Here is a 26442-nt window from a genome sequence, read left to right as displayed (position 1 = left end):
GCCACCCTTACTGGGTGTCAGTCCTGTGCCAAGCACTAGATATGTATCTTCTCATTTATCTTCAGACAGCTCGAGAATGAGTCTTATTTCAGATCCCGTTCTAAGACTGGCAAACTGAGACACAGAATGGTTAGGCAACTTGTAAAAGGTCACACAGCCAGGAGAGGTACAAACGGGATCTGAACCAGGCAGCATGACTCCATAGCCTGCATTCATCACTTCTCTCTACTTCCACGGTACGGGTATCTTTAATTTATCAAGTTCTGTTTTAAAATAGTTCCTTTCTCTCTTATTAAAAATTAACATGTGTTTAAAGTTAGCAAAGGAAACTTAGAAAAATCAGATAAACCAAAGAGAATAGACGGGTTGTGTTCATTAGCTTCCTGGTGTCTGGTGTAACATTCTAAACTGTCCTCTGCCATAGCATCTCCTGAGGCATTTAGATAGAATTGACTTGAGCTGGCTCACCATTCCATTTAACTTCTTTTACTTGGGGGCCCATGGTTTGCAAGGGGTGTGGTGGTAGGGTGATAGAGAATCGGGGAGGAAAGGCTCACTGGCCTCACTTTGACAAAGCTGGTTCTGGTGGGAACCCCCAAGAACCAGATATGGGTCAGAGGGGTGTGTGTGTGTGTGTGTGTGTGTGTGTGTGTGTGTGTGTGTGTGTGTGTGTGTGTTGGCTGATTTTGTGTGTCAACTTGACACAAGCTGGAGTCATGAGAGAGGAAGGCGCCTCAGCTGAGGAAATGCCTTCATGAGATCCAGCTGGAAGGCATTTTCTCAATTAGTGATCAATGGGGGCAGGCCCAGCCCATGGTGGGTAGTGCCATCCCTGGGCTGGTGGTCCTGAGTTCTGTAAGAAAGCTGGCTGAGCAAGCCATGGAGAGAAAGCCCCCACTGACTCCCAGGAAAAGACTAGTTCCTGTCCTGACTTCAGTAGTGAACAGCAATGTGGACGTATATGCTGAATAAACCCTTTTCTCAACTTGGTTTGTGGTCATGGTGGTTTTTTCCCGTTTTTTTTTTCTCCAGTCAGGGTTTCTCTGTGTAGCTTTAGAGCCTGTCCTGGAACTCACTCTGTAGCCCAGGCTGGCCTTGAACTCACAGAGATCCTCCTGGCTCTGCCTCTGAGTGCTGGGATTAAAGGTGTGTGCCACCACCACCCAGGGATCATGGTGTTTTGTTGTTTTGTTGCATCAATAGAAACCCTTATTGAGACTCTGTGTGTGTGTGTGTGTGTGTGTGTGTGTGTGTGTGTGTGTGTGTGAGAGAGAGAGAGAGAGAGAGAGAGAGAGAATGGAGGGAAGGGCAAGGGGCTTCTGTGGAAGGAGCTATGGGAGAGTTGAGTGTTCCATGTGAACTGTGGCAACACGAAACCACAGTGAGGGAATAGCCAGGCTGCCAGGTACCAGAACCTCTTCCGTGTTATAAGTGGTAAGTGCGGAGAGCTCTAGGCTGGCCACTTACTTAAACTCAGGCCCATTTGACTCAAATCCAGTTTCCGATTTTGAGGTCCTTTCTCCAGAGAAGGGCTCCTTGTTATAAAATGGTTACAACAGCTCCAGGTGTCACCTGCAAACAAAACCGTAGAGGAGAAGGAGGCCGCCTGTGCCACAGTTCCCGCTCTCACGCTCTCTCAAGTGTGAGCCTTTTCCTGGGAGTCAGTGGGGGACTTTGCCCTCTCTGGCTGGCAATAGTTGCATCACATATCACATGCTTGTGTTCACATCAGTTCCTGGAGAAGGGAGTTGCGAGGTCTGACTCAGAGTTCCTGAGATGATGCAAGAATGGCACTTAGTCGGGAGATACTGGAATAGGGATAGTGGGAGAGTGGGAGTGAGTGAACAGCGAGCTGTATTAGAAGGGAAAACTTCAAAGCCACATTGACTTCATTTTGACAGAAGCAGGTAACTAAAATTTGATGGAGACTGTGGTGGTGCACACCTTTTATCTCAGTGCTGGCGGGGGGTGGGGGGGCAGCGGTAGGTGGATCTCTATGTTTGAGGCTAGCCTGGCCTCCAGAGTGATTTCCAGGCTAGCTGGTGTTACATAGTAAGACTGTAATAAAGATTGTTTTTTTTCTTGGACACAGGGTCTCTCTACATAGCCCTGGCTGTCTGGAACTCACTATATAGACTAGGATGGTCTCGAACTCACAGAAATCCACTCGCCTCTGCCTCCCAGCACTGGGATTAAAGTTGTGTGCCACCATGTTTGGCTAATATACATTTGTTGATAGAGAAGTTGGATTGTCTCCTACGTAAGTACTAACAGGGGTGGGGCACCCCAAACCCTGTGAACCTGCTTAGCTGCTCCCCCATAACCAAAATCAGTGCAATACCACGACTGTCTGGCTCAGGACCAGTCAGCAGACTCTTCCAGAAAGGGCCTGGCCGTAAATATTTTAGTGTTTGGAGTACAGAGAGGCAGGATGGAGGCTGTCGGGGACAGGAGCCAGGCAGCGGAAGTTGGGGAGGGGAAGCATCAGGGTGCTGACAGCCGCAGACAGTGCCAGCCATACAATCTGTCTTTTAGATAAACTGTTCACTTAGGCTGATGTCGCTGAAGCTTGTCTTCATTGGTGCAAAGGTCAGCTGCTAATGCTTGAAGCCAAACATCCTTTGAAGAGGGCATGCAGGAGAGGGTTGGGGAGGGCATGCTTGCTGGATGGGGCTGAGATGAGGCTGCTGAGCCCAACAGTGAGGAAGATGGAAGTGTTTGGGGTAGCTGCACTTGCTGTTCCCTACTTACCCTGCTGTCTAACGGGAACAGATGACATCAGCTCACTTTAAACCTCAGCCTCTTCCTTTGGACTTGGCGAACAGCCAGGCACTGCAGAACCCCAGCTCTGCACCTCTCCACCACTGCACTTGGATGCAAGACACTTGGGAGGAAGGATGCTGGGGAAAGAGGATGTAGGGCAGGAGGGGAGGAGCTGTATGCACCCGTCAGGCAAGCATACCTGGTCGGAGAGCCTTTCCCCATGACTAAATACAGCACACACCAGCTGTATTTAGCCTTTGCTCCAAGCCCCCTGTCTCATTGTGCTTACAGTTGGTGGTGATGGGTGATGCTCACTGTACATATGACATTGTGAGAGGCCTCAGTATCAGGAAGTCATGGGATTCCTCTGTGAGCCTGGCCACTTCCCAGTGTCAGCTTTGAAGTCTGCTGAGTCACAGCAATCTCTGCTACTGCAGAGGCTGTGCTCTGCAGTGAGGTCATGTCAGCCCGGCGTCATCTCCTTTGGCTTTTCGGAGGGGAAAACACCAGTTGTGCTGTGTCCATATCATCTGAGTTCATTAACCTCTTTATTTCGTATTAACTCAGTGCAGAACCCTTTGAATTCACTCAGGTAGAGGCATCTGAGTATTTCTGAGGACCCTGCGTATAGCCCCAACTTCCCTTGGAAGCCACTGAATAGGGGTATGGAGCATGGAGCAAGATACCTGGGTTTAGACCCTGATCTCATCCCACTTATAAAATGGAGTGAGCACTTGTCTGTCAGGGTGGGCCTGATGGACTGAGGTAGTCCTGGAATGCACCAACACAGGACTCATCATCCCTGTGCCTCTTAAAGCCTCTCCCTTGACCAAGGTGTTATTTCTGTGCCATCCCATACATTTCGGGCTCACAACTCTGGGTTATTTTAGTAATTTGCAGAATCGTGCAAACCTTACCATGAGCCAGCACCAGAACAGTTCTATCACCCCGTGTACCCATGTACTCTATGTGGTCCCCTAGAGTAGTTCTAAGCAACCCCTAATCTACATTCTGTCCCATACATAAATTATAAATTGCCGTTTCTGGTCCTTTTTAAAATATGGGATCTCGTGTAGCCTAGGCTGACCTTGAACTCACTATATAGCTGAAGATAACCTTCAACCCCTAATCTTGTTGTCTCAACCTCCCTAATGCTGGTGTTACAAGCGTGCACTACCACAGTCAATCTTATGCAATGCTAGGGATTGAACCCAGGACCTTGTGCATGCTAGGCAAGCACTCTACCAACTGAGCTACACCCTCAGACTGACTAGAACTTGATATCTATTCAGAAGTCTACAGGGTAAGTCTTTGGCTTTCTTAGATGATGTCATGGAGCACAGTCAGGTGATGCTACTGCCATCCTTTTTGTTGTGACATAGCATTCCACTGTGTGGACAGTTTGCTTGTCCGTGTCTCGGGTAATGGGCATCGGGCCATGGGCATCGGGCCTGCTTCTCATTTTGCTTCCATGGACAGTGTTGCTGAGCTCATGTATGTATGTGCTGGTCTTTATGGGGATGAATGTTTTGTTTTTCGTAGGTAGATACTTAAAGTAACCAGAGGCATTGTGAAGTAACTGCGCAGTGGTTTTCTACAGTGATGGGCATTTTACATTCCCATGAGTGGTATCAGAAGGCTCCTGGTCCTCCTCATTTGGTACTTGTTATTGCCTGTCTGGCTGGGGTGTGACATTTTGTGTTCCTCTAGTGACTACTGACATTGAGTATCTTTCTCCTGGACTTCAGAGAATTGTCTTATTGGATAAGGTGTTTTTCAAGCTTTTACAAACTCTTGAGGGCCAAGCGTTCTTTGTCTTTGGATGTCAGCCTTATCTAGTGTAGGCTTTGCAAATCTTTTCTATTCCCAGGTCATATTCCTATGGTGTGGCCATCACTTGACCACCTGAGCTCCAGGATCCTTTTTGTTTTCCTTATGCGTCTTTATTTTTATTTTTCAGTGCTGGGCATGGTACCCAGGGCTGTGTGTGTGCTAGGCAAGTGCTCTACCAGTGATCAGCACTCTACCCCTTCAATAGCATTAAGAAGATTTATTTATATTTTTAAATTGTATGTATGGATCTGTGTGTCAGTATGTGCATGTGAGTACAGGTTCTCACAGAAGCCAGACACTCCCCTGGAGCTAGAGTTACAGAAAGTTGCAAACCACCCAACATGGGTGCTGGGAACTGAACTCAAGTCCTCTGCAATAGTGAATGCTCTTAACTACTGAGCTTTCTTCTCTCCAGCCCTTTCTTCAGTAATGTTTTTGAAGCATTAAGTTTTAAATTCTGTGAAGTCTAATTTACTACTCTTTTCTTCATGGGCCTTGCTTTTGGTGTCACCAGTGACGTCATCACTCAAGGTCCTAAAGATTGTCTCTCTTGTTACTTTCTTCAAGTTTTCTCCTAGCCGTGATTGCTGCTGGGCTACCCTTGTGTGCCATGTGGGACACTGTTTCCGTTTGCATGTGGCTATCTCATCTGATCCAGCACCACTGTTGGAGCTGCTTCCTTCCTTAGTGTGACTTGGGAAGCAGAATGTGGACGGCTTTCGCCTCTGTTCTTTTTCCCAATTGTTTGGCTACTATGGGTCTTTTGTAATTCCATGTAAATTTTAGAATCACCTTATCAGTTTCTGCTCATCTTTTTTTTTTTTTCTTTTCTTTTTTAATTTTTTAGAGATAAGGTTTCTTTGTGTAGCCCTGGCTGTTATGGAACTCGCTCTGTAGGCCAGGCTGGCCTCAAACTCAGAGATCCATCTGCCTCTGCCTCCAGAGTGCTGGGATTAAAGGCGTGTGCCACCACTGCCCAGCTAAGGACAGACTTCCTAAGTGACTCTGGTCTCCTGAGATCCATGGCTTAGACATGATAGCTGCTTTAGTTTGTGTGAACACTCTCCAAATGATGCAATTCTCAGAACCTATATGACTGTATATGTGATGATTGATGACTTTTTTTGTTTCTGTCTAGATTTTTAGCCCCTTGCTTTCTCTTGGGGCTTCTGTAAATTTAATGATTTCTCTGCTGCTTTTGCATGAAGAACCATCAGGATCTGTAGTCAACATGATTGGCTTCTTTCTCCACGAGCCTAGAGGTCACCTCCTCTCCCCCAGCTGTAAGACAGGGGTCGTGACCTTTATCACCTGAAGACTGAGGACTAATGAGATAGGGGCCTGAAGTCAGTCCAGGGCAAACTGAAGGTGGACGTACTTGTTCTCACACTTAGCTGTCCACTTGTCTGGCAGATCCATGCTTCCCATACAGTCACAGCAGGTGGATGCTAAACATCTGAATGGGCATCTGGAGGCAGAAAGCCTAGCATTGTGGATGCTTTATTTTCTTTGTTACCTCATGTGCTCTTGGCGTGCTGTGTGCAGTGGCTGTACATACGGGAGTATCTGCCTGAGGATGTTGAGGCTGGCCACACGCACCTCGCTGTGTTTGCTTAGGTGTCTGTTCCTGGAATGACATTGTTAGTGGAAAGTTATGCAACGTGTTTCCTTCCTGACCTCAATTGTTCTGCACAGAGTGCAGTGTGCATCATCTCAAGCAAGGAATTCCAACAGGCATGGTTTCTGTTCCTCTTGAGTGCCTTCTTTTGTTTCAGATTACGAAACTAGTCATTTTTTTTTTTTTTTTTAAGACAAGATCTCTTGTTGCCTAGGCTGACTTCAAACTCACTGTGTAGCTAAGGATGACCTGGAACTTCTGGCCTGCCTTTACCTCCCCAAAACGTATACCAAATGCAAGTGTGCCCCCACCACACCCTGTTTGTGTGGTGGTGTGCTTGAACTTAGAGCTTTTGGCATGCTAGGCAAGCACTCTACCAACTGAGCTACATTCCTAACTATCATCATCATCACCATCATCATCATCATCATCACCATCATCATCATCATCATCATAGCTTTTCCAGCCCATCCGTCCATCCATCTATCTATCTGCTTATTTTGAGATAGTCTCAGGAGCCCATGCAGGCCCCAAACTTGCAGTGTAGTCCAGACTGGCTTTGAACTCCTGTTCCTCCTGAGTATACTTCCAAAGAGCTGGAATTACAGGCATGCATCACAAAGCCTGGCTTCTGAGTTAGAGTTGGAGACTTCACACTTGTCTGAACAGTGACTGGGTGAATCAGAAGCTGTGGACCCGTTGCTTCATCCTTCTGGGGCATTCATTCTGTTTGAGACCTAAATAAATCTATGCTTTGCACGCAATTCCTGTGGTCTAAAATATGAACACAAGGTGCTTAGTACTTTCAAGGGCCCTTGTTAACCTGTTGGTGTGACAGTGTGTGCCTATGTGTATGTACACCTGTCCCTGTGTGTTTATGCACATCTGTGTATTTACACACCTGTGCCTGATAGTACTACCTTGCTATCAGGTAAGTATGTGGATAATTAAGAGTGGGGATCTTTTGAAATTGACATTAAAAAAAGAAATAAAAATGAATGTTTTAAAAACGAATCATTTTAAACCTTGACCAGTAAGGATTGAGTCATAGGGAGCTTTCTGTAAGATAGATTGTACCCCAAATGTGCCTCCCCTGTGTGATATCTAAAAGCCAAAGGAATCATGTCTTCCAGGCAGATGCATGCCACGCCTACCAGATCATTCACCGGAACGGGATTCCTGATGAGCAGATCATAGTGATGATGTATGACGACATTGCCAACTCCGAAGAGTAAGTGGGGAGCTTTGAACTTGGCCATGAAACAGAATTTAAAAAAACACTGTCAGGCTTCTGGGTCTCCTTAGGTCAGTGGACCAGTGTGGGAACAGGAGTGGCCCCAGGTGTAAAGCCACAGGAATGTTATGTGTTAGGGTGCCTTGGGAGTGGCAGGAAACAGGAGATTTGCAAAAGGAGGTACTCTGAGAGGGTTGAAACCCTGCACCCCGAAGTTGGGAGCCTGTTCTTAATCTCTGAGCTGAGGCACCTGCCTGTAGATGGTTCTAGTCTGTGCAGGACCTCCTACCATGCTCCTTTCTGGCGTGTGTTTAGTATCACATGTGGTTCTCTTGCACACTCGCCCACGTTTTTCCGGAACTGAGAAAGAACAGATAGGGCTCTGAGCTTAGCAGTTTCTAGGCTCTGGCAGAGTCCCTCCTGATTATGGCACCTGAGGCTGGGTGTTCAGTTTTGCTTTGTGTCCTGTTTGTTTGGTTTTTCTAGACAGGGTTTCTTTGTTTGTTAGCGTTGGCTGTCCTAGAACTAGCTCTGTAGCCCAGGCTGGCCTTGAACTCAGAGATCCTCCCGCCTCTGCCTCCTGAGTGCTGAGATGAAAGATATGTGCACCACCACCCCCTGGCTTGTCTTTGTTTATTGAGAGCAGTGTTGTTTGCATGCTCTTGCCCCAGGATTCTCTGTTTTGAAGGGAGACACATTTTGTGTTGTAACCGTGTCCTTGAATTTTTCAGCAACCCTACTCCAGGCATTGTGATCAACCGGCCCAATGGCACAGATGTCTATAAAGGAGTCCTGAAGGATTACACTGGAGAGGTGAGCGCATTCTCATCTGCAGCCCAGTGGCTTTGGTTCATAGCTCTCCCTCCCTTATTTGTGGTTGAAAATGGAGATTTTCTTGGGAAATGGTGCTGGGTTGTAGCCAGGGTTCATATAATCTAGTCATGTGTTCTACCACAGAGCCATATCCTCAGCCTTAGTTGTTTGTTTTAATTTTTGAGATATGGGGTCTTTTTTTTTTTTTTTTTTGGTTCAAACTAACCTTGAACTCCTAAGACCTATGTGATCTTCCTGCCTCTCTTCCTCAGTAATGGGGACCATAGGCATGTGCTTCTGTTCAATTAGAGTTTTGGAAGCCAACAGAGGAAAAAAAATAGGGCAAGTGTTCAAGAAGTTACAGTCTATTGCTGTTTAGACTCTAGCCTTTGCATGTATCAAGCATGATAACGTATTTTCTTCAGTGACAACCTGAATGTCACGAGGTGTTAATCGGGTTAAAGATTATCTGTGCTCATTTATAAAAATCTGTTTCTGGGGTTAGGGATTTAGCTCAGTGGTAGAGCGCTTGCCTAGCAAGCACAAGGCCCTGGGTTCCATCCTTAGCTTAAAAAAAAAAAAAATCTGTTTCCTCAGCCCACACCTAGCACAAAATATGTCAGGATTTTCCTGAAGATAATTTGGGGGGGTGGGGCAGGGGGAGTTTTGAGACAGTATTTCTCTGAGTAGCCCTGGCTGTCCTGGAACTCTCTGTAAACCAGACTGGCCTCAAACTCACAGAGACCCGCCCATCTCTGCCTCCCAAGTGCTGGGATTAAAGGCGTGTGCTACCACCCAGCTTTGAAGATAGATTTAAAATTTTTTTAAAAATTTCTAATTAATTAATTTTCTAGTACATTCCTCCCCAAATGGTTAATTTCCTCCCAGTTTATATTGATACTGTATAAACTGGCATTTATGGTCTTTTTCTTAACTTTCTAAGGATGTCTTAGGAGGCAAAAAAAACATGGACCCAAAGCTTAGCATTTCTTTGTTTTGTTCTACTTTATGGTATCTTAATTTCAAATGGAATACAATATAGTTGATTCTATCTTAAGAGATAATTTCTTTCTCTATAGGTCTATAGAGATATGTTATTGGAGATGATTTTTTTTTTCCTTTCTATTGGTTTTGATGATCGAGGGTCCTTGGACATTGAGTATCCTTGGGACTCGGCCTCTGAGGTAGCAAGCTGGAGGCAAACCAAGGCCCTAACCCTTCACTTCCTCTCTTTTGCCCTCTCTTTGAGTTTTTTTTTTTTTTTGTGCTGGCAGAATCTTTTTTGGGGGGAGGGGGTCCCCACTTCATAGTTGTTGAGAAGGAATGAAGGCTTGCTGAGTGCCACCTGTACCAAACAAGGTGGCGTTGTCACAGTTCATAGGCCCCGGGGCCCCAGGAATTGATGTCATCCTATTCTGGTGTCGGGGTGTTTGCTATTGAGCTTGAAGCTGGGTGCCCTGGGTCTGTCATCATAGACTCTATCAAAATGTTCTTGGAAGTAACAGCCACATTTGTCTGACTCCCAATTCCTTGTAGGATGTGACTCCGGAGAACTTCCTGGCCGTGCTGAGAGGCGATGCAGAGGCTGTGAAGGGCAAAGGGTCTGGAAAAGTCCTGAGGAGGTACCATCGGTTTCGTGGACTCCACACTCTTAGAGCTGCAACCTTACACAGGGGATCTAGAGAGGACAGCTTTGTCCTGACCCAGGATAGGTCACACAGTGCTGATGGGTGGTTGGTCTGTTTCTGTACCACATACAGACCCCTGTCATCCAGGGTCCCTTATGATTTTCCCCCTCATGACTTCATGCATGTACCATTAAGCTACAATCCTAACCAGCCTGTGCACCCTCCCCCCCCCACTGCCTGCCTCTCCCTAGTGCACCCTCCCATTTATTTTTTGATACAGGGTGTCACTAAATTGTCCAGGCTGCTCTTGAACTTGTAGTCTGACTTATCCTCTAGAGTTAGCATGTGCCTGCATCCTTGCATGCATGTGTATTTTCCCCTTTCGGCATTTTTATGTAGTTCTGGCTGGTTTAGAACTCCCTGTATAGATAGACCAGGCTGGCCTCCAGCTCAGAGATCAGTCTGCCTCTGCCCTCTTAAGTGCTGGTATTAAAGGCACATGATACCATGCCCTGCTCAAACTCCTTAACTTTTTGATGAAGGCAGCTTTTCAGATTCGTGGACACAGAAACAGGAAGGGGAAGCTGTGGCTCCTCTGGCTCACCCTCTTCTCTCCTCTCTTGGCAGTGGTCCCCGGGATCATGTGTTTGTTTACTTCACTGATCATGGAGCACCTGGAATCCTGGTGTTCCCTAGTGAGGATGTGAGTTCTGCTTACCATTTTGATCGTGTTTTTTTTTTGTTATCATTGTTATTTGACATTGGGGATTGCATGCAGGGCCTTGTGTATGTTAGCCAAGGGCTGTACCTCTAAGTATGCTCCTAGTAATTTTTCTTAACATTGAAAATTGATTTTTACATTTATTTATTTATTTTATGTGCACATGTGCCATGTTACCTATGTGGAGGTCTAAGGACTATTTTCGGGAGTCAGTTCTTATTTTTTTTTTCCCATCCTGCAGGTCCTGGGGATTGAACTCAGGTCATTAGGCTTGGCAGCAAGCCCTTTTATGGGCTAAGCCATCTCAAGGCTCCCTTCTTAACTCGTTAAAGATAAATGAAAAGGATAGTTTCTCTCCATGCCACCGTACCAGTCAGGGCTGAGTACATTGCAGACACAGTACAAGAAAGGCTCTGAATGCCAAGGACAAAGCTTTGCACGGAGAAGCATCTTCTCTTGTCTTTCAGTGTGCAAATGGAATGGCTGATACGGCGTTCGAGACTTTGCTGCTCACCGTGGTTTCTTTTACTGATTGGGAAAAAGGCTTATAAGGTGTGGATGGGTTTTCTAGGCTGCTGGTCTGAATGTCTACCTTCTTACCTTTCAGCTTCATGTCAAGGACCTGAACAAGACTATTCGCTACATGTATGAACACAAAATGTACCAGAAGGTAACTTTAGTTCCTGAGTGCCTTGGGGAGGGAGAAGCCCACACTGGCACAGCTGGCCCTTGAACAGGTCCATGGGCTTTCTGGATAGGGTTTCACCTGGTCAGCTTTAACCAGTGGTGTGCCAGGGTTCACTGTACCTCTTAGAGAGCTTGTTAGCACACAGTGTGGGCTCCACCCCAAGCTTGGACCTAGCAGGTGTTGGCAGGGGCTATGAATTAGCTGCTTCAGGTATGGGGACCACACATGAGGACTGCTGTTCTTGAGTCTACCCCAGTTTGGGACAGTTGGGGAAGAACACCACTATCTTATTCTCTGTCCACTTTGGCCCTTTCCTCTCTGCATCCTCTGTAGAAACTGTAGCGGGTGGGGTACACATGAGGTTAATGCAGAAAGATGGCCGCCTTGCTGTCTGGCTCTGTGGAGCTGCTACTGTCAGGTACCAGAACCAATGTCTTCAGCATTTTAAGCTCCGGTCTTCCCCGTGTTCTGCTAACTCAAATCACTTTATTCCATTAGTGAAGAACTGTGATTACCTTTGGTAATAGCTTCTGTCCAGCCACAGTGACTCCCCAAATCCAGAGCAAAGGATAGTGGGCAGGGATGGAAAGAGTGACAGCCCAGTGACTAGCACTGCCTGCTGGGAGCTCACCTGCCCTGGGTGTCTTGCAGATGGTGTTCTACATTGAAGCATGTGAGTCTGGCTCTATGATGAACCACCTCCCCGATGACATCAATGGTAGGTGTTGAACAGGCTGAGGGCGGTTGTCCTTGGGTGTTCGTAGGGAATAAAGATTCTGTGAAGAACTGGAGACCCGGTTTAGTAGTCAGGAGCACTGGCTGCTCTTGTAGACCTGGGTTTGGGTCCATCTATAACTTAAGATTCAGGGGAACTGATGCCCTCTTCTGGCCTCCTAGGATTCAAGGTACATGACTAGACAAACACTCACCCTCACAAAATAAAAATAAAGAAATGCTAAAAAAACAGCAACAACCCCCCCCCCCCCAAACAATGGTATCAAGAAGAGTCTCTAGGCAAACTGTAGAAAGACTGCCCAAACTGGACCAGCTCTGTTCTTCTGCTGTGTGTTGGTCACTCAGTCTCTCTGATCTCAGGCAGGTAGGTGACTTGGTCCTTGAATGTGGGGATAGTGACTGCCTGCATCTTAAGAGTTTCATCTTAAATGCAGAGACTTTAAAGGTCCTGCCCAGCTGAGTGGTTTTTATGAGGCAGAATTCCTGTAGTCCAGGCTGATCTCAGACTTGCTATGTAACTGAGGTTGTCTTTGAACTCCTGATTTTCCCTCTACCTCCAAGTGCTGGGATTACAGGCATGCACTACCATGCTTGCCATTTTGTTGTTGTTTAGTTTAACTGTTTTGCAGGGCCTCACATATGCTCAGCAAGCACTCTGTTGTACTCCCAACCCCCATTTCAGTGTTTTCTAAATTTTTTTTTTTCTAAAAAGTTGTCAACCTTCCCTAGAAACCTAATTGGGCCTATATTCTTCGAGTTTCCCAATTCGTTAAAATCTGTCAGCCATTCTTCCCCTAAGTTGTGTTCTAAGCACACAAGTACACAAGATTTTGGTCATAGCTGCAGCAAGAGTCCCTTGGCCATCTTCTCTCCACGTTCGAGAGGAGTTATTGCTCTGAAGGGACAGGGCCATGCTCTTCTGGTGCTGAATACAGCTTTGGTGTCACTGAAGGAGGGACTCCAGTTTTAAGGGTAGTCCTAGGCCAGGAGTAAAACATGGCTCACATACCTTTAATCCCCTGTAGTTTATGCAACTACTGCCGCCAACCCCAGGGAGTCATCTTATGCCTGCTACTATGATGAAGAGAGAAACACATACCTGGGTGACTGGTACAGTGTCAACTGGATGGAAGACTCCGACATGGTAAGGCCCTTGGTGAGGGCCGGTCAGCCCACTACGGTGTAGCCCTTAGGCTTTGGCTCTCGAAGGACTTTGGTGTTTTTCTTCTTGCAGGAGGATCTGACCAAAGAAACGCTCCACAAGCAGTACCACCTGGTGAAGTCCCACACCAACACTAGCCACGTCATGCAGTACGGGAACAAAGTGAGTGGAGCCTTGCTTTCTTGCTCCCTAATCTTGGAGCCGCAAGCAGATTCATTCAGAACTTTGTCTCTTGATAAAGAGAAATGGGATCCAGGTGTGGAATTGTCTCAGAACGGCTCTGTCTCCTATAGCCACTCTGCCACGGGGTCTCAGGCTTAGGAACCAGACCTGCTAGGTTTGCACTTACCGATCTGGGCATTAGGGTGAGCTCTTTGAACCTGTGTTCTTCCTTATTTGTCAGAACCCTTGCTTGCAAGGTAGCCAGGTACACCTGGGAAGCACTGAGCTAGGATCTGTCATATGGCAAGAGGCTGTGGAGACTGAAAGAAAGCACACGTTCTGTTTCATGACTGTCCCGCTGAACCCCACACTTTGCATTCTCCAAGGATCTGTCTCATGTCAAGCTGCGAGTCATTAGTTTTCCTCATTGACTAGAAGTTGGAGACTCTTCACACATGCCCCATTACTACCTCTGTCCAGATAGTACTCAGGGGGCCGGAATGCTCGCCGGCTGCGGAAGGCTTGAGCCTTGGGTGGGAAGACTTTGGATGTATAGCTCAGCTGAAAAAAAAAACCAGAGCTTCTGTTCTTGTATGCCATTCCCCAGGCCTCAGAGCCTGTCAGCTGAGATCTGTTCTTGGGTGCAAGCTCTGGCATTCTAGAAGAAAATTCATAGCAGAAAGCCCAGCTCTCTTTAACACATCCTGCAGAGCATGGCCTGAGAGGCTGTGAGCCTGTCAGCAGTGGGAGAGCCACAGCACACAAGAAGTGTGCCCAGGTTGCTTTGGCCTGGCCTGGCACTTGAGTGGGTGTAGGAGAGAACAGGACACCCTGAAAGCGAGACAGTAACGCGGGGAATGCCTGACCCGCTATGTGGCTTTGTCTTCAGCTTTGCATTCTCTGTACAGGTACTTAGCTTCGTCCGTTTCTAGTCTGTCTGGGTCTCTGTCTCTCTGTGTGAGTGATGGATCTTTCCAAACTTGCTGTTTTTCCATTTGTAGTTTGGTTTTAGTTTTAGAATGAGTTTTGCATTAATGTTGCTTGCTTTGAGAAGGAGAAAGTCATTTCTTTCCCTGGTTGAGTCTGTCTTGACCTGTGTGAGTAGACACAGACCAGCACTTTTTTTTTTTTAGATTAATTTATTTATTTTTCTGTTATCAGCTTGATACAGTATAAATTCTTACCTTAATAGTGTAATGTTTCATTGAGGGTTGTTCAGTAATTGAGTAAAACCAAATCTTATTATAAGCAAGTCATCCTAGGGTCCCCCATGCCGTATATATAGCCTTATGGTTCTGTGGGTTGTAGTCTGATTGTTCTTTGTTTTATATCTAGTATCCACTTATGAGTGAGTACATACCATGTTTGTCTTTCTGGGTCTGGGTTACCTCACTCAGGATGATATTTTTCTAGTTCCATCCATTTAACTGCAAATTTCATACTGTCATTGTTTTTCTCTGCTGAGTAGTACTCCATTGTGTATATGTACCACATTTTCTTAATCCATTCTTCAGTTGACTGGCATCTAGGTGTTTCCAGGTTCTAGCTATTACGAATAGTGCTGCTGTGAACATAGCTGAGCATGTAACAGACCAGCATTTGTGTGCATTTGGTTAGCCTGGCCCATGGCTCTAGCTCCGCCAGTCATTCTCTTAGGACCCAGACTTCAGCTCTAGCCTGGACAGATGCCTCAATCCTCCTTGCTGCTGGTCCCTGGGGACAGGCAGGGGAGCAGGGGTGATGAGCACATCCAGGATTGCCAAACAAACTTTGCACAACTGTGGATCTGCAGTTGGCTTTGCATGTGAAGGAGCTCTTCCTGCAAAGCACTCTGGGTATTTCTAAAGTTCTTCAGTGGTAGATTTCAGCCACATGCATGTGTCATCTTGCCTGAGTTGCCTCTGCCTGAGTTGGTCATGTGTTTTCAGGTGAGTGGGGCCCGTTGGAGTTCTTAAAGCTAGGAGCGACCTATGACCTATGACCCTCTCACGGAGGAGCCGAGGAGCCGAGTCAGGGTATGCTCAGCACAGCTGCTTTTCTCACTGAACGGTTCATGTTTGTGTTCTCCCCTCCAGTCTATCTCTGCCATGAAAGTGATGCAGTTTCAGGGTATGAAGCACCAAGCCAGTTCCCCTATCTCTCTGCCTCCAGTCACACGCCTTGACCTCACCCCCAGCCCCGAGGTGCCCCTGGCCATCCTGAAAAGGAAGCTGATGAGCACCAATGACCTGCAGCAATCCCAGAAACTCATCGGACAGATCCAGCAGCTTCTGGATGTAAGTAGTGACCAAAGGGACTCTTCCTCGAGACCAGGCCAGTCTAGACTGAAGGTGTTTTGTGTGTGTTTGTGTGGCCCCTGGTCTACACACAACCAGCAACCAGAATTTAGGGTGCTTCCTCCCCAGATATAGAAAGGAGTATGGTCTCTGTGCTCTTGGAAAGCAGAGCAGTAAGTTATTTTGATTCTTGACTTAGACCCCTTCAGCGACAGGAAGGAAATAATTGAGGTCCAGCTCCTCAGAATCCTGCTAAAATGTTCTGGTTATGGGTGACCTCTTCCAGATGTTTCTCTCTAGTCACTGGTCAGTCTTTTTTTGGGGGGGGGAAGTGGGGTTTGAGACAGGGTCTCTGTGTAGCTTTGGAGCCTGTCCTGGAACTTGCTTTGTAGACCAGACTGGCCTGGAACTCACAGAGATCTGCCTGCCTCTCCCTCCTGAGTGCTGGGATTAAAGGTGTGTGCCACCACCGTCTGGCGCATGGAAAGATTAAGAAAAAAAAAAATCCCTGTCTGTTTTATTTATTTATTTTTTTTCAAGTACAGTCTCATGTATCCCAGGCTGGCCATCTCCATCTTGTTACATAGCAGAGGGTGACCTTCACCTCTGACCCTCCTGCCTCCTGAGTGCTGGTGTTCCATCATCCCTATTAAGTGTGTGGCTTTTAGGATTAGGACTTGAAACCCAGGGTTTCTTGCATGTGGGCAAGCACTCTACCAGCTGAGCCACATTCCCCAGCCCCATGTGGCTTTTTTTAAAAACTTGTCCCCTCCGAAAATAACAACTTGAGTGGCCAGGATGTGTTAACTGGTGTCAAAACAGTGGGAACAAATGTCTTTCTACTTTCTAATCTTTGGCCTCTTAATACCTTTTATTTATTGATCCTAGGGAGGGTGTGTCCATGGTAGTTAGTTATGTTTGTTGTTACTGCATTAAGAGTTAAAATGATTCAGGCAATGTGTCAGATGCCTTAAATCCTAGCACTTGAGAGGTGGGGGCAAGGAGGTCAGGAGTTCCTCAGCTACATACTGACTTAGAGGTCCCCGTGGGTTACATGAGACCATGTCTCAAAACAAATAACAATGACATGAAAGGGCATTCTGTCTTTATCCTCTGGGTAGTCACAGACACTAAACCAGGGGTTCCTTGTGTTGGTTCGAGCAATTGTGTACATTGTAGAATTTCTCTGGTGTCTGCTGTAAATCTGAAAACTATTTCCAAGCCTATACACTTACTGGATTCAACAGTTTCTTGGTAACTGTTGCATTGTTACATTTTTATGTAAAATAAAGAATTAAAAAAGTCTGGGCTGGAGAGATAGCTCAGGGGTTAAGAGCACTGGCTGCTCTTCCAGAGGTCCTGAGTTCAATTACCAGCAACCACATGGTGGCAGAAAGAAAACCATCTAATGAGATCTGGTGCCCCCTTCTGGCCTGCAGGGATACATGCAGGCAGAACACTGTATATGTAATAAATAAATAAATCTTAGAAAAAAAATTTTAAAAGTCAAGATTTAAAAAAAAAAAACATTTAACTTATTCAGAAATAAGCATAAGAAACTCATTTTGTGAGCTTGTATACTTTCTGAAAAATAACCGTTTTTAAAAAACAAAAGCACCTTTTTTGCGTGTGCAGAATAGCATCGCTTCACATTTACGAACTTTTCTGTGCCCAGTGTGAGAGAAGACAGCTGAACACTGTGCTGTTGTTTATTCTGCGGCTCTGGGGTTTTGGCTGAAGCATAGGGAAGCCGTTACAGGAACCACAGAGCTCTAGGGACCCTGTCTTTGGGTCCAGTACACAGTGGGTGGTGAGTATGAAGAATTCATCCTTGAAGGAGATAAACACTGTGTGGGTCAGAGACTTGGATGGAGAAGTCAGGTTCAGGTTCGGCAGAGTTTTCTATACAATGCTGTTTTTGAGAAACATGGGGCCTCTGTGCTTTCTGTAACCAGCCATGGTTTCCTGAGCAGGCAAAGGTGCCCCAGAGCACACAGCATCAAATGTAGCAGCTAGCTATCGATGAGCTTCAGAGGCAGGTTTAAGCCAGGCACAGGCTGCCCTCCCTCTGGGTGTCAGGTATCAGCTCTCCCATGGTGGTAGGAGGTCAAGAAGGCCAGGCCTTTCCAGTGTCCCAGAAGCCAAACACACACTCTCCATCTCTCTTGAATGCATTTCTCGGCCTGTGTGTTTTAATCCTCTGTGTGTTGAAGGCTACGTCAGGAGAGTTGTTTGTATATGCTTCTTACTATAGGGCCCAGAGAGAGTCCATTAAGCCGATTTGAAATGCTGTCTTTTCTTCTTAGGCCAGGCACGTCATTGAGAAGTCTGTGCACAAGATTGTCTCCCTGCTGGCAGGGTTTCGGGAAACTGTTGAGAGCTTTCTGTTGGAGAGAGCCACACTCACAGCACACGATTGCTACCAGGAAGCTGTGATCCACTTCCGTACACACTGCTTTAACTGGCACTCCCCCACGGTGAGTCCAGCCAGGGTCCGTCCCCAGGCCTCCCTGCAGCTGAGATCCAAAAGCTAAACTCAGGTGCATTGGCTTATAGAAGTTCTTTCTCTCTGGGCCTTAGGAAGATGCATGCCCAAGTTCAAGGTTATATGTCTTGGTCTCAGAGAGTCTCCCAGAGTTGTGGCTAATAGCTCCCAATACTGTTGGTGACCTGACCCTCACATCTATTAGACATTGGCTTCCTCCTCCTGTTTCCTAACTTTTCCCCAAGACCATGCACACCCTGGTCCACGGAGAGGGAAGAACGATGCTTCTGCCCATTGTAGACTGTCAGTCAGCTAGCAGTCCCCTAAAATCCTGTTACAAGGGAATGCTTGGATCCTGCTGGAGAAAGATGGGCAAACCGTGGCCTATAGACCAAGCCCTGGCAGAGCCTGCTTTTGCATCTTTGTTATCCAGTGTGGCATTTCAATGCCATTCTTCTCTCCTCAGCTGGGTTCTCAGAATCAAAGGCAAGGTCTGCCACCATCCAGCCATCGCCAGCAAGTCCTACCCTCAGACCTGACAGCGCTTTAGCAGACTCTTCAGCTCCCTGAGGTCATGTGTGACCCTTACCTATGTGCATCTCTCCCTCGAGAGGATGTAAATACCTGTAGATTGACAAAAATGATGGCAGATCCATGACCCAAACAGACCTAGTAACCCTGGCTGAAGTAAATGGCTTTGCGTCTGAATGCAGAAGTGAGGCGGGCTGACTGCATGGCGGGAGGCTCATGTGCGGTCCTGTGTTCTCTTGCAGTACGAGTATGCCCTGAGGCATTTGTATGTGCTGGCCAACCTCTGTGAAAAGCCATACCCGATTGACAGGTAAACAGCACTTGGCACTAGGAAGATGGGCATCATTCTGAATGCATCTGGGGGCACACCACTGGCCTAGGAAGACCTGGCCTAGGTTCGCAGTGGTGATGACCAGGGACTTTGTCCTAAGTGACTCCTGCCCAGGATTGGATTATGTCTTACTTTTTTCAGGGTTGACCTAACTGCCCAAATTCCTCTTCCTGTCTCCTACAGGATAAAGATGGCCATGGACAAGGTGTGCCTTAGCCACTACTGAACACCTGCCTCCCCAGTGCTGCTTGAGGAGTGAACACAGTCCATTGGGATGTGTACCAACCTGAGACTGAAAGGTTGGAGCCAGCGGCGGTACCTAAGCCCAGCTCCCCGAGAATGCTGTCAGCCCCTTCCAGGGCTTGCTTTCTGAAGATACTGACCCACTAAGAAGCCAGTTGGGGTGGGAAAGCTCTCCGGAGAAAGGAACTTTTGCTTCTTAGGAGTTTTTTGTTTTGTTTTGTTTTTTTTTTTTTTTTTTCTTGTCCATTAGCTTTCAAGAGCAAATTCACTGTGGCTTCTGTAGCCATTGAAGGAATCTTCTGAGAAATTGGAAACTGAAACCTCTCTGTCTCCGCAATGATTTACCTGAAGAGGGCTGTAAGCCTCTAAGGGAGAATTATTTTTAGAAAATATGATTTTTGATTGCTTTTGTATTTTATTCTGTGATAATGGATGTCTTAAAAAAAAATAGGTGAAGTGAGATGTTTGTTTCTGGCCTCTGGCTTCATGGTCTGTGTTTCACACTCATGGTGGGTCCTGTTCCCTTCCCACCACTCTGTCCTCCATTGCTCTACACTCTGTGAACTTGCAGCCCCATGCCCCACACCCCAGGCCCATTTCTCTTGTTCGGGAATGCCACATTTTCCCTTCTTCCTCCTATTCAACTTCAGGGGCCCTTTCGTCCTTAAGTTCGCTTCAGCCTCTCCATCTCCCTACCTGTTGTGATTTGAGTGGGGAATGTTCCCAACAGGCTTCAATGCTGAGAGTTTTGGTCCCTGGCTAGCAGCACTGTTTTGGGAGGTTCTGGAAACTTCAGGATGTAGGGCCTAGCCAGAGGAAGTAGGTCGCTGGTGATACACTGTAGAGGTTCCGCTGGATTTTGAGGTTCTTCCTTTCGCTCGGTTTTCTGCCCTTTGAGAGGTGTAGAAGCCCTGTCTGCCATATACTACATTCCCGCCATTACAATGTTCTGCCCAAGTCACAGTGTACCAACCCCGCCCCCCCCAGACTGTGAAGCAAAGTATTAGTAAGTCCTCTCTTCCCTAAGTTTTCACCACGATGAAACAGTCTGACACCATCAAAAGCGCTGTCCCTCCAGCCCCCTGTGGTCATGCCAGCAGCATGGCCAGGTGCAAGGCAGGGAGGGGACAGGCCCCCGGAGAAGGTGAGTTTCCCGGGGCTGAGGCCATCCAAACTCTGTTTCTCTGACACAGCACACTCAAAGTCGAGTGATGGGTTTGTTAGAGTCAGTGCTGCTGTGTCCATGCAGGGGAATATTTATTGTACTGCAGCAAAAGGGAGGGAGTGTCTGTCCAGGGTCCAGCCGAACTAGGCCAATTGAATGAAGCCACTGCTAAGACCATGTATCGCATAGTTTTGTGCAGATCAGGCTAACCCACACGGACGCTGATTGCTGCTAGGGACCAAGGAGGGAATCAATGGGGGTGACTGCTGATGGGTGGACGCCTGCTCCCTCAGCCCCTGCTCGCAACGTCTCCCTATGTTACAAGGCAGGCCTGGGACACAGGACTCTTCCTATCTCGGCCCCCCGCCCCCAGGTAGCCAGGACACAGGTGTGCTCCTTCATGCCCGGTTCGGGGATGATGGAAGACTGTTGCGATGCTTCGGCAGTGCAAGCATGGTGAAGCCTCAGACACTGTGTGCGGCCTTGCATTGTGTGGGTCTGTGTAGGAGCAGGGCTGCTTTTGGAGATTTGTTTGGAAAACACAGAGGACCCATATAACCTAGAAATAAAAAAAAAAAAATTCAAGGTATGCCTTGAATATATAAAATAGGTAGATAAGTATTGATCACTACTATAAGTTATATACAGACCTATAATGAAAAGGTAAAATTTACACACACATACACACCACACCACACCTGGCACTGTCAACCATAAAAAGACATGTAAACAAGGTAACACAATGTTGCATCCTAGCTGCAAAAACAGCCATTTCTTGCTATCAGCTCAAACTCAGGGCCTTGGGATAAGGAGACGGAGCTTATCTGTCTCTTCAGTTTATTTCATCTCCCAGGAAAGAGTGGTTTCTTGCACACCCAACCCCTTTCACCAAATCTAACACTCAAACCATAAAACTCTAGGCTATGGGGCATCATGAGAGTACCGGCTGTTCTAGAGGACTCAGGTTCAGTTTCCCAGCACTTACCTGGTGGCTCACAATTGTGTGTAACTCCAGTTCCAGGGATCCAGTGCCCTTGTCTGGCCTCCACCGGCACCAGGCACCCATGTGCACAGACGGACATCCAGGCAAAACAGCCATACACATTTAAAAAACATGAAAAAAAAAAAAAAAAGCCAACAGCAACCACCCCCACCCCCACCCCAAACCCGTGCTATGGACTACTAAGTTAGTGGTAAGGTCATCAGTGGGCTGTTACTAGTTAGATTTTGGGGGTGTCAAATGGTACATACTGTGAGGCTAGAGCCATGGCTGAGAAGTTAAGAGCTCAAACTAATTGCAGAGGACCTGAATTGGGTTCGCAACACCGTGATGGCTCATAACCACTTGTAGCTCTGACTCCAGGGGCTTTTGACACCCCCTCTGGCCGCCTTAGGCACTGCATACACCCGTATGCACCCCTGATACACACATGCACATATTGAAAGTAAAACGTCTTGGAGTTCTATGCAGATTTTCAACTGCTCAGGAAGTTAGATTACTAGCTTTAACCAGGAGAGTTAAGTGGCATGTGAATTAGGTCTCGATAAAGTAAATGCCAGGCATAGAGGTATATATCTGTAGTCCTGGCCATGGGGGAAGCTGAGGCAGGAGGGTTGCTGAGTCCAGGAGTTCAAAGCTAGTCAGAGCAGCATAGCTAGGCCATATCTCAAAAATAGAGCTGTAAGAAAGAAGGTCATACAGCCCGGTGGGTATTAAGATGGGTAGGGAGAAAGCAAAGGTAAGAAGCAGCATTGGGGTGAGGATGTAGCTCACTTAGGCAGCCCTGGGTTCCACCACCATGTAAACTAACCCAGCACCATATAAACTGGCCACGATGGTACACACCTGTACTCCAAGCAGTCCTAGTAGTCTTTGGCTACATAATGAGCTTGAGGACTTACTCAGGGGACCGTGTCTCAATAAATGAATGAATGAATGAAGAAAGGAATTAATGAAACCGATAGTTGTGAGCAGCTAGCTGTCTTTACATACCTTGTTCATCAGTGCGTGACTAACATGGGGAGTCAAGGAAGGCTTCCTGGAGATGGACTTTGAAGGACGGACATAAGAGCTGAGGGCAAAAAAAGATTGGAATTCCCAAGAGTAATAGCAAAGGGCAGAAGGGATGGTTCTAGAAATCATCTAGAGCCTAGGGTGATGGGGACCAAGGATGGTGATGATGCACCATGACCCTGGACTGTTGAGCAGAAGTTTGGCCAGTTCAGAGGACTTAGCTTTTGCAAAAGGGCTTTTATTAACACCCACAACACACATAAACAGTGTATCTTGTCAACACTGATGACCCACTGTGGTGTTTCCATCAGGGGACAGGACCTTCAATGCTCCCACCCCCAATCTCATGGCATTGTCTGAACTTGTCCATGTTTTCCTGGAGCTGGCTTGGCTGTGTCCAGTGGGGCTCAGGAACCCTGGCAGACTAGGCAGTCTGGTAGCTGATGACAAGCACTGAGGCAGGGGTAAGGTGTAGGACTGTCTCTTCAACACGCACGTGGAGAAACTCCTGAGATCTTGGGTTGGTGTGGAACATCTCAGCTCCATCTTGAGGCTCAGGGAGCAAGCAGCTGGGGCCAGGAACCCCTCTGTTAGCCAGTCCTGGGGAAAAAGCTCTTTTCTTGAAGGTGGGAGTGGGGGGTGGGGCATGACCTGGGGAAAGGCAGAGAGAATGGCCTGAGGGGCTGGGCGTGAGCAGGGCTGGGCTTGTTTGCTACAGCTGGCTAGAGAGCCTTTTCCTCCTCAGCCTAGTTTTTTCCTTACTGTCTGTACAAAGAAGAACATGGTGCCCCAGGCTATGACTCTGCCCTGTCCGTTTAGGCATGCTCAGTGGGTGGCATACCAGTGTGACCCACACAGGCACTTGTGTTGGGAGTATGTGTGGTCAGACACTCAGATGAATAAATGGGCATGGTTGATTGACTGAGTTTGGGAGTGGCCGCTGAGAGCCCGATCCTTGCCCCTCTATACTCCCAGTCTCAGGAGACCCTGCCACCACAGGTCAGCAATGGGTCATCTCATAGGAAGTTGGGCTCCCGCACCACTAGATAGGGCTGGTTTGAGCCATCCTTGCCACTGTCCAGGGGTCGATACACGAAGTGGAAGTCTCGCTTTGGCTCACTCCGGAGCAGATAGCCCTTGATGCGGTGTGGTAGTGCCTCATCGGCTAGCTGGAAGCAGCGCCTGTCCACCAGCACAAAGAGCCGGTAGTCTTGGGGGTGTGCCACCTCAAACTTCTCGGCACACTGTGCACACAGTGCCTGGGCTTCTGTGTCTGCCCGGGATGCCAGTGTCCGTGACTGCTGCTCAGGCTCCAGGTACGACACACAGATGAAGTCCTGCAGGCGAGATGGAGGAGGCTTGACGTCACTAGGCTTGGCCAATAGCATCCTGGGTCACCCGCATCCCAACGTCGGGAGCTAGGGCCAGCAGAAAGGAGCATGGTAGCTTTGGACCTGTCTTTGCCTTCTCTGGACAGAGGGGTCTCAAACAGCTGTGAAGCTGAGCATCTGTGCCCCCTTCTTTCTCTGCCAACAACTGATCCTGGTAGGTAACTTCCTTCTCTGGGTCTTACCTCCCCACTGGGCTTACCCTGGGTGATTCAGTCATGTTTTCAGATATGGATTTAGTTATTGTGTGTATGCACAATGTATCTGTGTGACCCAAGGCAACTTTGTGGAGTTGGTTCCCTCCTTCCACCTTTATGTGGAGTCCAGGGATTGAACTTACATCGTTAAGTTTGCCTGGCAAGCACCTTTACCAGCTAAGCCACCACTTCTTGGCTGATTCAATCATTCTTGAGTCATGGCAAGGAGGGAGTTACCCCCTTCCCCCCCATACCTCCTGTGGCCAGTCTGCGGCTCTCTATCCTTTTCTTGTTATCCATGGTTTCATCATTCTGTACTTGCCCACTGGGTCTGTCATGCACCTCAGGGGCAGCGTTGGAAGGCAGTCTAAAGTTGCCAGTGCAGACTGAACTAGCACCCACAGTTCAGGCAAGTGGAACAGTTTGGCCTCTTAGAGCAAGGGTTGCCTCTGTGGTTCAGAAGCCGGGTAAGAAGAGGCTTGGGGAACGCTGGGCGTAGGGAGCTGGGGAAGGGGTGAATTTAGGATGAGCGGAGCTGATGCCTGTGGTACTAGGGATGACGTATGGGTCCATGAGCTCCCTGCCCTTCCTGGCTTTGAAGATGGTTCCATTTGCTGTGTGACCTTGACCTCTGCTGCTTCAACTGTAGACTGAGGGCAGTCCCAACTTCAAGGTAGCAAGACCCACAACTGCCCCCAAGTCAGTGTGAAACAATGTGTTTGTGGCTGCCCTATTGTGGATGGAGTGCCAATATCAGTAGATGGCTCATGGCCACAACCATGAAAACACTAATGACATGTTACAGGGTGGTGTGCACTTACAGGGTGCCAGGGTCTGGGCCTCAAGTAGTCTTATGTTTCTTCCAGAAGGGAAAGGTGGGGCAGAAGTGCATTGGGGGTGTGAGTGGTGGCTTATGCCAATATATACCAAGTTGGGACAGTCTATGGTATGTATCTCCTTGTAACTCCTAGTTCAGCAATGCAAGTTGAAGTTGACCTTGCTGGGTGTATTTAAACCACAGGAAGCAGCAGAAGCTGAGGCTAGAGCATTCTTTTCCCTGCCCATTGGTTCTAAGATGCCTGGTGGCACTTCTATGCCCATCCAGGATCTGCAGGTCTGAGCAGATTGACAATCAGGGGCTTGCATTCCTCTGTGGGAGCTCCATCACTCACCCTGAGGGTAAGGCTGGTAGGCCAAAGCAGCCAAACACAGAGCACAGGTGGCATCTGTGCAGTCAGAGGCCCCAGTCACTATAGTCCCCAGCATTACCTGCACAGAGGAGCGGGAGGCCCTGGCTTTGTTGAGCGTGCGCCTGCGTTCCCATCGATGGATGGAGTCCTGCACCTCCATGCTCAGCTGCCTCGTCACTGTGATCTTGTCGTAGTTCTTAATGTGCTCTAGGGCCCCATAGGTGGTGGTCAGATAGTAGGAACCTGCGGGATCAAGGACACAGGCTGAACTAGGAAGGTCTGGATCAACCCACACGGGGAGGGTCTGAAAGGGTGTGGCTCAGCCCACTGCTTCCAACATGCCTCTCCCTCCATAGCCACCAGAGGGCGTCCACACTCTACAACCTGCTTCAGAGGCTTCATGCAACTGTAGTACACTGGGCAGCCTCAGCAGTTTTTTGTTTGTTTGTTTGTTTGTTTTTCTGAGACAGGGTTGCTCTGTGTAGCTTTGCACCTTTCCTGGAACTCACTTGGTAGCCCAGGCTGGCCTTGAACTCAGAGATCAGCCTGGCTCTGCCTCCCGAGTGCTGAGATTAAAGGTGTACGCCACCCCCACTGGGCAGCAGTATTTTACAGTACAGACTAGCTCACATCTTTCCTCAGCCCTCTTCAAGAAGGAATAATTTGGAATATACATATATATCATATATAACATATTTACATAGAATTATTACACATAACACATACTATATAAAACTAAAACAAGTCTATATTATACTATTATACAATATATATTTTATGTAACATATATACTACTTAGTCCTGGGCTGAGGTTCATGATGGAGACCAGGTTAGCCTCATAGAGCTCTTCCAGGCTTTACCTTCTGAGTGCTGGGATTAAAGGTGTGGTTCACCATAGCTGGCTGAGGAGATCTATTCAGCACAGCCACAATGGGAAGAAAACAGAGACCTAGTAATTCCTCCAAGTCTGTGTCCAAACTCAGTATTTTTAAAATGATATTTTAAAATAAGTTTTTAATTTTAAATGAGATTTTTAAGTGCTTAAAAATATATATGACAGGGGTTGGGGATTTATCTCAGTGGTAGAGCGCTTGCCTAGCAAGCACAGGCCCTGGGTTCGATCCTCAGACCCCCCCCCCCCAAAAAAAAAGAAAATATATAGGATACATAAGATATTGAGAGACATGGATATGGATGCCTCAGTTGGGGAAAGAAAGTGCTGGAAGGCAACTCTCACTGTATCATACACATGCTTTAAAGTATCT

At 47.5% G+C, this 26442-nt stretch overlaps 2 protein-coding genes across 2 annotated transcripts in view; one reads left to right on the top strand and one right to left on the bottom strand.

The window, feature by feature from the left end:
• Lgmn (legumain) overlaps positions 1-19641 on the top strand; it is a 35596-nt gene extending 15955 nt beyond the window's left edge. The window contains exons 3-14 of the mRNA XM_036206635.1: positions 7348-7445; positions 8180-8261; positions 9798-9883; positions 10517-10592; positions 11218-11280; positions 11950-12016; positions 13059-13177; positions 13268-13357; positions 15433-15633; positions 17940-18110; positions 18892-18959; positions 19164-19641. Coding sequence (XP_036062528.1) covers positions 7348-7445; positions 8180-8261; positions 9798-9883; positions 10517-10592; positions 11218-11280; positions 11950-12016; positions 13059-13177; positions 13268-13357; positions 15433-15633; positions 17940-18110; positions 18892-18959; positions 19164-19206 — 1164 coding nt within the window. The 3' untranslated portion in view covers positions 19207-19641. The remainder of the gene's footprint in view (positions 1-7347; positions 7446-8179; positions 8262-9797; positions 9884-10516; positions 10593-11217; positions 11281-11949; positions 12017-13058; positions 13178-13267; positions 13358-15432; positions 15634-17939; positions 18111-18891; positions 18960-19163) is intronic.
• Positions 19642-22220: 2579 nt separating this feature from the next.
• Rin3 (Ras and Rab interactor 3) overlaps positions 22221-26442 on the bottom strand; it is a 110327-nt gene continuing 106105 nt past the window's right edge. The window contains exons 9-10 of the mRNA XM_036205992.1: positions 25257-25420; positions 22221-23739 (exon numbers count right to left, since the gene is read on the bottom strand). Of these exons, the coding sequence (XP_036061885.1) occupies positions 23419-23739; positions 25257-25420 (485 nt within the window). The 3' untranslated portion in view covers positions 22221-23418. The remainder of the gene's footprint in view (positions 23740-25256; positions 25421-26442) is intronic.

Source organism: Onychomys torridus, chromosome 14, assembly GCF_903995425.1.
Source record: "Onychomys torridus chromosome 14, mOncTor1.1, whole genome shotgun sequence".
Taxonomy (NCBI): domain Eukaryota; kingdom Metazoa; phylum Chordata; class Mammalia; order Rodentia; family Cricetidae; genus Onychomys; species Onychomys torridus.
The sequence above is the reverse complement of the archived record's forward strand: the minus strand, read 5'-3'. Positions and strand labels throughout refer to the sequence as shown.